This window comes from Macaca nemestrina, chromosome 15 (assembly GCF_043159975.1).
Source record: "Macaca nemestrina isolate mMacNem1 chromosome 15, mMacNem.hap1, whole genome shotgun sequence".
Lineage (NCBI taxonomy): Eukaryota > Metazoa > Chordata > Mammalia > Primates > Cercopithecidae > Macaca > Macaca nemestrina.
The window spans coordinates 6,629,333-6,640,915 of record NC_092139.1 but is presented as its reverse complement, the minus strand read 5'-3'; the positions used below and the strand labels follow the sequence as shown (position 1 = coordinate 6,640,915).

At 47.4% G+C, this 11,583-nt stretch overlaps 1 protein-coding gene across 1 annotated transcript; it reads left to right on the top strand.

The window, feature by feature from the left end:
• Positions 1 to 4: 4 nt before the first annotated feature.
• CIMIP1 (ciliary microtubule inner protein 1) lies at positions 5 to 10,191 on the top strand. Its single transcript, XM_011722748.2, has 4 exons — positions 5 to 135; positions 2,690 to 2,771; positions 4,551 to 4,652; positions 9,722 to 10,191. The coding sequence occupies exons 1-4, from the start codon at positions 68 to 70 to the stop codon at positions 9,881 to 9,883; spliced, it is 414 nt and encodes a 137-aa protein (XP_011721050.1). The 5' UTR covers positions 5 to 67; the 3' UTR covers positions 9,884 to 10,191.
• The last annotated feature ends 1,392 nt before the right edge of the window (positions 10,192 to 11,583 follow it).

Here is an 11,583-nt window from a genome sequence, read left to right as displayed (position 1 = left end):
TTCCAGGAGACGCGAGACGCTGAGCCCAGGGCCAGAGCTAGCGGGGCGCACGGAGCCCCCAGGCCTCATGGCGCAGAAACCGCTCAGCACAGCGGCGGCTGAACGCATGAACCTTGTGGCTCAGGATGAGATCTGGTAACGCCTGGGATCCGGTAACGCGGTGGGCTCTTGTTCCCACCTGAAGTGTCCACACCTGGGGTCTCAGTTTCCCCACCAAGTCCAGGAGGTGGTCAACCACTAAACTCGAGGGGTGTGCGCTGAGGATGGTCAGGGGCCTTGAGGAAAGGGGTCAGTGTTAGGGACATGAGAGCGACAGGAGTGCCTTTCTCCCTTTCCTTCTCCCTCTCCTGCTGGGCCCACCAGGAAGACGTGAGAGACTGGCTTTCAACAATCAGCACAGATTTGCTTGTTGAAATCCAACTAAAGTGTTCATGTTTTTTGTTTTCTTTTTTTTTTTTTTCTTCAAACCTCAGCATCCAACCAGAATGTGTTCATGTTTTTAGAACTGATTTTTTTTTTTTTTTTTTTTTTTTTTTTTTTTTTTGAGATGGAGTCTTGCTCTGCGGCCCAGGCTGGAGTGCAGTGGCACCATCTCGTCTCGCTGCAAACTCTGCCTTCTGGGTTGAAGCAGTTCTCTGCCTTTGCTTCCCGAGTAGCTGGGATTATAGGCGCCCGCCACCACGCCCTGATAATTTTTTTTGTATTTTTATTAGAGACGGGCTTTCACCATCTTGGCCAGGCATGTCTTGAACTCCTGATGTCGTGATCCACCCGCGTTAGCCTCCCAAAGTGCTGGGATTATAGACGGGAGTCACCGTGCCTGGCCAAATTTAAAAAAAAAAAAAAAAAAAAAAGAAAGCAAAAATCCTAATATTTGTTCAATTTGAAAGAAATACATGAAAATTCCCTGATTTTCCTGGGTTTTTAAGTAATATATTTTAACTTTAAAGTACATCCATTTTCTAAAAGATGTATGTCTAGCAGACATTTGTCATGGATATTTTAATTGGCATGTTTTCTGCTACGTATCATTGCATCTCTTTGAAGATTTAACTCATATGGGAAGTTACTGATTTAGATGCAAGTTGTAGTAACAACAATATATACGTGTTTACCTTCTAAACTTCAGTTATCCTATTTACCCTCTCTATAATTTTTACCATTTCCTTGTAAAACCTATATTAGTCACTTCATATGTGTCTTTCAATTGCTTTCACTTCATAAATTTATTTTATGGAAAACTTTATATCATTCTCATAAATAGAAAAACTTTATCATTTGGCATAAAATGCACACCTATTTTTTACAAAATCTTTATCCAAGCGTCCCAATAGGAGATGCTACCACAGCGAATCTGTTTCCTCTGTCTGAAATGCCCCTTCCTCTCTTCTTCACCAGACAAACTTCCACTCATCCTCCAAGACCCAAATCTAAATGGCCCTTCCCCTTTCAACAGGGCCCGTGGTTATTGAACACTTAAATTGTAACTGGTCCAAATGGGATTAAACTGTAAGTGTAAATTGCACAACAAATTACAAAGATTTATTTTTAAGAAAAATATTATTTGAATGACTGTCAGTCGGGTGCCGTGGCTCACACCTATAATCCCAGCACTTTGGGAGGCCGAGGCAGGGGGATCACCTGAGGTCAGGAGTTGAAGACCAGCCTGGCCAACATGGCAAAAGCCCATCTCTACTAAAAATACAAAATTATGCAGGCATGGTGGTACACGCCTGTAATCCCAGCTACTCAGGAGGCTGAGGCAGGAGAATTGCTTGAACCTGGGAGGCGGAGGGTGCAGTGAGCTGATCATGCCATTGCACTCCAGCCTGGGCAAAAAAAGGCGAAACTCCATCAAAAAAAAAAAGACTGTCACCTGTTTATTCTTATGTTCTTTTTAATGTAGTTAATAGAACATTTAAAATTGTTTATGCAGCTCATATTTGTGGCTTATGTTACATCTTGATTGAAATAGACTCTGCCTTAGATGCTCATGCCCAGGGCAAAGAGTTGACCAGGGCCTCCAAAACTGGGGGATGGGGATATGCTGATATTGAATAGAAGAATATTGAATATTCTATTTCTTCCAGAATAGAAGAAACTAGAAAACTCAAAATGACTCAGTGTTTAATTCAATGTTCACAAAATGTGGCACGTAAGCTCGTCAACTGCAATGCCACTCAGCTCGTGGGTAGTTAGATATAAACGACATTAGCATGGAGCAAAAGCAAGGCCAGATCAGGATGGGAAAGTGAGGCACTTGGGCTGCAATATTTAGGGAATGCTCCATGTCAAGGTTATGCAGATGCTGTCTCTGCACTTGCAGGAAGCAGGGAGTGAGCGCCTCCTTTACTTTTGCACCTCCTTAAATTTCAGGTCATAAGGGCCTCCAAGATAAGAGGTCTGGTACCTAGAAACCTCCTCAGGCAGAATCGGCCCCAGACCGGCCCTTACCCGGCATACCCTCCCAGCCGTAACAGCCAACCAGCATCTCTCTCTCGTCAGCCGCGTGTCTCCCTTGCTGGCGGGAGGTGCTCAGTGTCAGAGGTTCTCACACTCTCTGGTTCCTCACTCCATTCCTGGTGCAGAACCACTGTCCAGTCAATGTCCGTAGAGAGTGGAAATGTCCCCCACAGAACCCTTGAACCTTTTTCCATGTTGCCCAGCACTCAGAAACTTTCTTTTTCAGGAAATACCGTCTGAAGGCTGAATCGGAAGCACGGCAGAACTGGCCCCAGAAATGGGGGTTTTTAACAACCCCTTTTGAGGAGGTAAACATTTTATGAGCCCCGAGGTTATAGAATCAATCATTTAAAAGAATGAATGATTACAAAGTCTATAATTTGCAAGAATAAAATTAAAGAGCATGTTGTAGGCAAAGATCACTAACTCCGAAACCAGAAGGTTCCTGCCTTTCACAGATTCCTGGGCACTGACCACAGGCCAGGCATGTTCTAGGTGCTTCGGCAGAACCAGCTGATCAAATCTGGACAAGAACCTCGGTGCAGAGACAGGTGCTGTCTTATGCCCATTTACAAATTAGGAAATTGAGCTCCAAGACCTGCAAAGTCACACAACCGATAAGGACCACACTCAGGTGAGAAGCGGCTGGGTCTGACGCCACGGCCACCTGACCTCAGACTTCCCATCTGTAAAGTGGGATGAGAGTCCTCACCTGCCTAACTGAGCGACTGCGAGGTGCAGATACAAGAAGGCCATGGACACCTTGCCCAGCCTCGAAGCCAAGTGACATACGAAGGATTCTTGGGAAAATGCTGTCAGTATTCCCTAAAAATCACAAGTCCAGAAGTCTACAGGGACCAGCTAGGTGACAGAAACAGGAGACAAGGCCAAGCATAATTAATCAGAAGGGGGGGAGACTCAGGCAAAGAGGCCACTGGTCCTGTCCAAAGAGGCAGCCAGCATGAGCCCAGACAAGTGCAACCATATGGGAAGGCCAACTGCATATTCCCATCACTCAAGAGAGTCCAGAAAGCCAGATGTTTACATGAAATCTTCTGAGTCTAGAAATGAAATGTTGCTGTGGGTTCTGGTGGGGTGGTGGCCACCAATCTGCAACCTCTCAAACTTCAGGACATAACACAAGAGATGCAGAATTAATTAAAATACCGCATCATTCAAAGCATCCATGATTCACAGCAGTGTTAACCCCATTTGTAATTCATCCCACCCGACTAGCTTTGCAATTATGCTGTTCTTAATGAGGTTGTTTTTAATTCTTGGAAGGTACCACAATTTGAAATTTTATGCATAGAATGAGTTCTTATTAATATAATATGCATAAAGAGTCTATATTAATATTCTTTATATGTAATTAAATTGGGTTTTCAAAAACTTGACCTTGCTTTAAAAATTAAAAGGGGGAGTGGAGGCTCTCCTCTAATATGTTAAAATTTGGTCCTGAAAACTTTTTGGCATTTTTTGTTTGTTTGTTGTTGTTTGAGACAGTCTGGATCTGTCACCCAGGCTGGAGTGCAGTGGTGTGATCTCAGCTCACTGCAGCATCCACCTCCAGGCTCAAGCCAATCTGCCACCTTGGTCTCCCAAATAGCTGGGACCACAGGCACATGCCACCATGCCCAGCTAATTTTTGTATTTTTTGTAGAGATGGGGTCTTGCTAAGTTGATCAGGCTGGTCTTGAACTCCTGACCTCAAGCAATCCTCCCACCTCTGCCTCCCAAAGTGTTGGGATTACAGGCATTAGCCACTACACTCAACCCTTTTCGGCATTTAAAAATTTGAGTCCATAAATGGTAACATTTTCTCAAATTCCCCCACAGGGGATGTAAATCAGGAGGCTGCAGTGAGCAGCAGGAGGGGACGGAGATGGGTCTCGGCTTTGGGTGCAGCAGGCCTGCATTGAGGTTCCCACCCTACTTTCCTAACGGTGTAACTAAGACAAGCCTCTGCCTCCTGTTTCCATGCCTCCCTTCTGTGTCTGTAACATGTGCTTTCTAGGGGAAGCAATGGGGAGGACACTTCCCCCAGCTTCATCTGAGGCTTCCTGTCTCTGGGGATTCTGTTTCAGTTGATCAAGTGTGAAGAAGATCTCCCCACCCCAAAGCCCAAAATCGAGCTTCCTGAGCGTTTCCGCATCCGGCCGGTGACCCCAGTGGAGAAGTACATCAAGGTTCGAAACGTTGTTTTTAAATACTCATTTTCCTAAGTAAGAAATAAGCCCCAAGGGAAACTGATGGCTCCAGATGTGCAAAGCCAGTGCTGAAGGTAAGAGCACAGCGGTGCCAGGTGCAGAGTCCAGGTCCACGCCCTTCCCAAACCCGGCCATGGGAAATATTCCAGGCTAAAGTCTACACGTGCGAGTGCCATGACCTCCTGCTCTGCAGAAGCAGAGAGAGGGCAGGAAAAAATGGGGTCTTCGTGCATTATTTCAGCAGACATTTCCGGGGGGTGGGCAGGAGGGCAGGGCAGGTCCAGGTGGGGGCTCTGGAATCAGACCACCCGATCCCTGTGCTGTTAGGCTGCTCACCTCCTGTGTGGTCTTGGGCAAGTGACTTGACCTCTCTGTGTCTCCCCTGCCTCTCTTATACAATGGAGGTTAATGAAGTACCTACTTCAGGGAGTGCCGCCAGAGTTCAGCGGGGTGCCCAGCATGTTTAGAGAGTGCCGATGACAGTCAGCTATTACTAAGGTGCAATAGCTTGGCTGAGAAAACAGTAATGAACAAGAAGAGAAGACCCCAGCCCACAGGTCTGGTCTAGAGAACCAACATTAACCAAGAAAATCAACACCATTTGGACATGCTGTGCTAGCACCATGGAGGAAACAGGTCGGTGGTACGTCACAGGATAAGAGAGGGCGAGGTTGTCAGGGAAGGTACCCTTTGAGCTGAGGACTGACGGATGACCAGGCACCCGCCCTAGGAAAAGTATTCTAGGCACAGGGAACAGCATGTATGAAAGCCCTGAGGCAGAACACAGGCTGCTATGTTTCAGAAACAGCAAGGCAAGGTGATGTGGTGGGAGCTTGGGTGGAGGGTGGGGGCAGGAGGAGAAGGTGCGGGCAGAGAAAGGATATGAAGGGATAGGAAGAAATATGAAGGGAGAAGTGGGCAGGCTAGAAGAAGGATTGCAATTGGAGTCCAATTTAGAGCAGAAGCCACTGGAGGGTTGTAAGCAGGACCGTGGAAGGGTGAGACCTGCCTATTGGAAAGATGGCTCCGGTTGCTAAGTGGAGAAAAGATTGTGGGGAGAGGGACAGGAGTGACCGGGCACACCCAGAGAAGAGAGGTCTTAGACGATGCTCTCACCTGAAGCCTGCACCGTGGCGGACATGGCTCAGATCCCTCTAGAACTGTTGAGCTCCATATGTCTCATGGGTCTGTCATTTTGGTCGGGGGTTCTACCCTCTGCCCAGCTACGGAGAAGGTGGTTCTGCGTGCTGACGGGGAGAGCAAATGAAAACCCAAGATGAAGGCCACAAGGCAAGGGGAGCTCAGCTGCAGCCCTTTGCCTGGCGTGCTCGTGGTCTGATGGGGTAGCTGGCAAGCAGTGAGCATTTGGTGGGCAAGCATCTGTGAGCGCCAATGAATGAATGAATGAATGAATGAATGAACGAATGAATGAATGAACGAATGAATGAATGAACGAATGAATGTGCTCCACTGAGTCATGCTGACAGTTTTTCCCCCAAATATAAAGCAATATAGAGCCACTGCTAAAAACTATTTAGAAATACAGCAAAATATAAGATAATTAAAACTCCCATATAGATTCTTACCCATGATTAACGTTTTGGGGGTGTTCCTTCCAGAGGTTTTCCTACACGTCCCTCGACCTGTAAGAGTAACCACCTCACCAGCTCAAGCTCTTGTTATTATCTCTTAGCCGCTCACCGTGCTGACCGCTTCACATGGGCTGTCTCATCTTATTTCCGCTGCAGCCCCTGATACTATCATCCTCAAACCTATTGTGCAGATGGGAAAACTGAAGCTAAAAAAAAGCTGAATTCCTTTCCCCGGCCACACAGCAAGTGTGTCTGATTCCAGAGCCCTGCTTTTAAATGTTACCCTCAAATATTCCTCAAATGTATGTCCATGTATATGTATGTACACACACTTGTGCACACACACACATATACAAATCAAACTACACAGGCTGCTTCGTAATCTCATTTTTCCACTTAACAACATACCCTGGGCATCTTTCCATGCAGTTAAAAAAAGCACTCTAAATCACTATTATATTAATGGCTGTGTTTTTCTCCACTGTGTGGATCTGTCATCATTGATTTAACCATCCCCCTGTCCCTGGCCATCGAGGTTGTATCCGGCGTGAGATTTGGGAGAATAATCCTGCAAGGAACACCCTTGTAGACACAGCAATTTGCTCTGGGTCTGTCATTTGCTTGGAATTAGTGCCTACAAAGGTGACTGTTCAGATGAAATGCACCCATTTAGGGAGCTCGCTCTCCTGTGGCCTAGAGCACTGGGCTGGCCAGAGAACAGAGGAAGACAGACTGGGATGTAGGTCGGAAATTTTTCCAGAGCTAGGCTTTAATTCTGCCAACTCCCTGCCTTCACTTCCATCCCAAGAATACGGTGGGATCTGCTTAGTATCTATAGTGTCCCTCAGCCACACGCTGTCCCCACAGATCCCTTGCCTGCCCATGAGGCTGGACTTTCCCTGGGCCTGCTCTGCACAACCACAGTTATTCTCTTTCCAAAGAAAGTGCCCCCACCTAGATACCAGAGAGGTGCCCCTCCTGGAGAATGGGAAGCAGGGAGGAACCATTCAGGCACCAAAACAAACCGAAACATGGTTTTTTCCTGTGAGAGACTCCTGTCTAGGAGCAAGGGCCAGCTGTTAAAGCCACACTCACCAGACAGAGCCTGTGGGGTGGCAGGGGTAAGGAAAAGAACTTTGATTCAGGTGAGAAAGGTCCCCAGCCTCTGCTTCCCTCCAAACTTCCTTTCTTGCCCAAGAAATGGTAATGGTGGCCGGACGCAGTGGCTCACGCCTGTAATCCCAGCACTTTGGGAGGCCGAGGCGGGTGGATCACGAGGTCAGGAGATCGAGACCATCCTGGCTAACACGGTGAAACTCCGTCTCTACTAAAAATACAAAAAATTAGCCGGGCGTGGTGGTGGGTGCCTGTTGTCCCAGCTACTTGGGAGGCTGAGGCAGGAGAATGGCATGAACCCAGGAGGCGGAGCTTGCAGTGAGCTGAGATCACGCCACTGCACTCCAGCCTGGGCGACAGAGCAAGACTCCATCTCAAAAAAAAAAAAAAAAAAGGTAACTGGTTTCTTTCTTCCACCTTTCTTCCACCTTCCCATCCTCTCATTGGTGACCAGAGTCTTTAAAAACATATTTATTTTTAATAGGTAACCTTGATACCTAAAAGGCCATTCGATGAGATGCCTCCTTCCCTCTGGACCCCTGGAGCCACTGTCACCCATTTGGCATGCACTCTTGCATAGACAAGGACATCCATGGGCCTCTGGCCTCATTTTCTTATTATATAGCTTGTCCCATACTTTGAATAGTTTCGTGCACCTCTTTTCTCTTAGAAGTTTATCTCATCCTTCTAAACCATTGCATGACACACCACGGTGTGGATGGGCCATAGTGAATGAGCCTCCATGGGTGGATATGCAGCTTATGTCCAATCGTTTGCTATTACAAACAGCTCCACAAGGCATCCTTTGCGCCACCATGGGTGTGTACATGTGTAGCTATCAGGATATTTTAGAATGAATGCCTCAGGATAGATTTTGGGTCAAAGGGTGTTTGCATCTGCACTTTCAAAAGATAATTGCCAGGCTGGGCGTGGTGGCTCACACCTATAATCCCAACACTTTGGGAGGCCGATGCAGGTGGATCACCTGAGGTCAGGAGCTCGAGACCAACCTGGCCAACATGGTGAAACCCCGTCTCTACTAAAAATATAAAAATTACCTGGGCATGATGACACATGCCTGTAATCACAGCTACTCAGGAGGCTGAGGCAGGAGAATCACTTGAACCCAGGAGGCAGAGGTTGCAGTGAACTGAGATCGTGCCATTGCACTCTAGCCTGGGTGACAGAGCCAGACTCCGCCTCAAAAAAGGAAAAAAAAGATAATTGCTGTATCGCCCTTACTCCTATAATGCCCTTGTTAACAGTGGCGTTTTCATCTTTTTGCCCCTCTGCTGGGTGAAACATGATGTCTCACAGTGAATTTCAACTGCATTTCTTTTACAAGTTAGATAAAGACTTGGAAGTTAGTCTGTGTGCTCCCAAAGGCCTGGCTGGACAAACAGAATTGAGAGCTGCTTCCCTTCTGAACAATTCTGCTCGTAGCTGGTTCAAAGAAGCTTCTGGCATTCATTGATGACCCACCCTACATGTAGCCTTGCAGGAGACTAATTTTAGGAGTTCATCAAGAGCATATGTTAAGGGTCTTCATCCACAGCAGCAGCCAGCCCACTTGGGACCATCCCTTCCTGCCACCGCCTCACCGGCAGGTTCCATTAGTAAAAGTGAACTCATAACCCCAAGCATAGTAAACCTCTTTATCTCAGTTCTTCTGCTAGAACAAATGTCCCGTACAGTTGCCTTTGTTCAAATCCCCTTATAAGAGCAGAACAGATTATTTCAAAAGAAGGGGAAAACCTGCCTAAACATTTACCCTCATTTTCCAAAAATGTCAAATCTGTCCAAGGAATTGATAAATGAAGTTGTGTTTTTTCATTCCAGATAGAAGCCCATTTTACTTTTGGTTTTTAAAATTAAATTCAATTGCTTTTCATTCCTGTGATCTCTACGGTTTGGAGTGTGTGTGTTTATACAGACGCATATCGTAGAGCCTTCTCATCGAAACAGAGTGATGTACGCCTGCCACAATGCCATCTGACAATAGTGCCATATATTTTATAAAAGGCAGTGAGAACTGTTGTACTTGATATTTCTGCATATTTTTTTTTTTTTTGCTTTCTTACCAAATAAAAATTATTTTGCTGGAGGTCATGAATTAAATATGTTAGACATTACATGATAAAGAAACGTGTTTGATGTTCATCACTTCCAGGAAAGATGGGAGCCTCTGAGTCCAGCCGATTGGAATGTGCTTGTTTTCAGTACACATCAGGGAGGCTGGCTTTTCTTTTTGTCTTTTCCACCCCTGCCTCACATGCCGATGCTGGATGCCTCGTGTCTCTGTGGCCCAAAGTCACTAAATCCCCTGCATTTCCATTCCAGGTCCTTCCATCCCCGCCAGTCCCACAGACCACCCAGGGCTTCATCGGCTGGAGATCTGCAGTGCCAGGCCTGAACAAGTGCCTAGAGCTGGACGATGAAATCAGAAGCTGCAAAGGTGCTTTTGCGCGAGAGCTGTGCTGGCCCAAGCAGGGCGTGCACTGAATCCAGGCGGAGCTTCTGCCCAGGGGTGGTGCATGTCGGTCGCCAGGCACCCAGGGCCATGCCAGGCAAAGGAAGAGCTCCCCTGAATCCCGAGGACACAGTCCCCTGCGTACTTGCCCATGGGATGTTGCAAAGAACACAAAGTGTGCCTTAGACATTCTTAACTCATCAGCGTCTCCCTTCCAGAATGTTCATGTCCACACCCATTCTTGGCTGATATAAGAATAAGGCTTCTCTCATTTGTTTTTGATACCTTGGGAATTTCTGCGCAGGGCTTTAAAAAAAAAAAAGTGATTCAACTTTAAAAATATTTGTTTAGGTCCTTCAATGTAGCTTTCCATTGCACCTATCACCATCCTTATTTGTGACAAACTTGTTGATCAGGTGTTTCTCTATCCAGATATCCCTGGGCTTGTTTTTCAGGAAGAATAAAACACTTAGAGAATCTCTTGGCTCTCCTTGCTCAAGAGATCTGCAGTTATTTAACAGCTTTAAAGGCAGGAATGAGCCCAAGGTTTGCCACTGGGCCTAGATTCACAGGAGAAAATGGGCTTCCCAATCCCTCTAAGAAAACCGCTCCTGCTGACCTGTCCCGGCCGCCCCCAGTCCAGCACAGAAAGCTCCGGGCTGCCCAATTGAGCCATTTTCCTGCCCCAAGTACATCAACCCCACAGCTACCATTTTCTTTCTAAACACTGCCTAGCTGTCTCTCTTCTCCTCCTCCTACAAATGGGGGCTGGGGACATGGAGCGTCCACCTGGCCAGAAGGAAAAGCCAGCATGTCCTCAGGCCTCATGAACTAGGCCCCAAAAAGTAGGAGAGCAGAGTTTGCAGCAGCCTGTGGGAGCTGGTTTGTGTTTCATTTCCAAGGAGTAGGGGGTTGGCGCACTCTTCAGACCCGGCGCAGACAGGGCGGGAGGGTCTGTGTTCAGTTACCCACCCTCCATGGAGGCACAGGCCTTCCTCCCCTTTGTTGGTCAGGCCTCGCTGTTCCTGGGATGGATTTCTCCATTTATGTGGCTGATGGGGCCTGAGGGGACTTCCATTGGGTGGGACCCATTTACAAGGCCCATCCACCCAAACATGTCCTGTTCACCTTCCTGTCCAGCCACGGGTGGGTGTGCTGGAGCCAACCCAGGAATCCCTCCGCTAATCCCTGTGAGAACCTAAGTCCTCTAAGCTCTGAACACTGGCTGCCACCCCTCTGGCATGTTCCTAAAGGGACTTCATGATTTGAGGGTCACTAAATACCAGGGGACAGAATTCCTATGAAATCTGGGCCCTCCCCTGCAAGCTCTGGGCTCAGAGCCCCCAAATCTCAGAAGCCCCAGCAGAAGAGCTTCTCTTATTCAGGGACTCTGTTCTCTATAAAAGCTACCTGCCTTCCTCTTTCCAAGGGTCTGGTTGCAGACACCAACTACTCAGTGCTGAGAACACAGCCGCATAGCAGAAGCCTTCTCCCAGTCACCTAGATGGTGCTGTGTCTCCCCACACCCCTCCTCCAACACCAAAGTGGGAAACTCCTAGGTTGGTATGGGCTGCCCAGCCCAGAAGAGCTGATACCCAAGAGAACAGCCCTTCAAGGAATCTTGTCGTTACCTCTGAGTATGGTGCCCACACACATCGCTGGGCATAGGGGCCACGGCCATCAAGAAACATCATGGCTCTTTAGGTTCTGAGAAAAGGGGAAGCAAGGTATT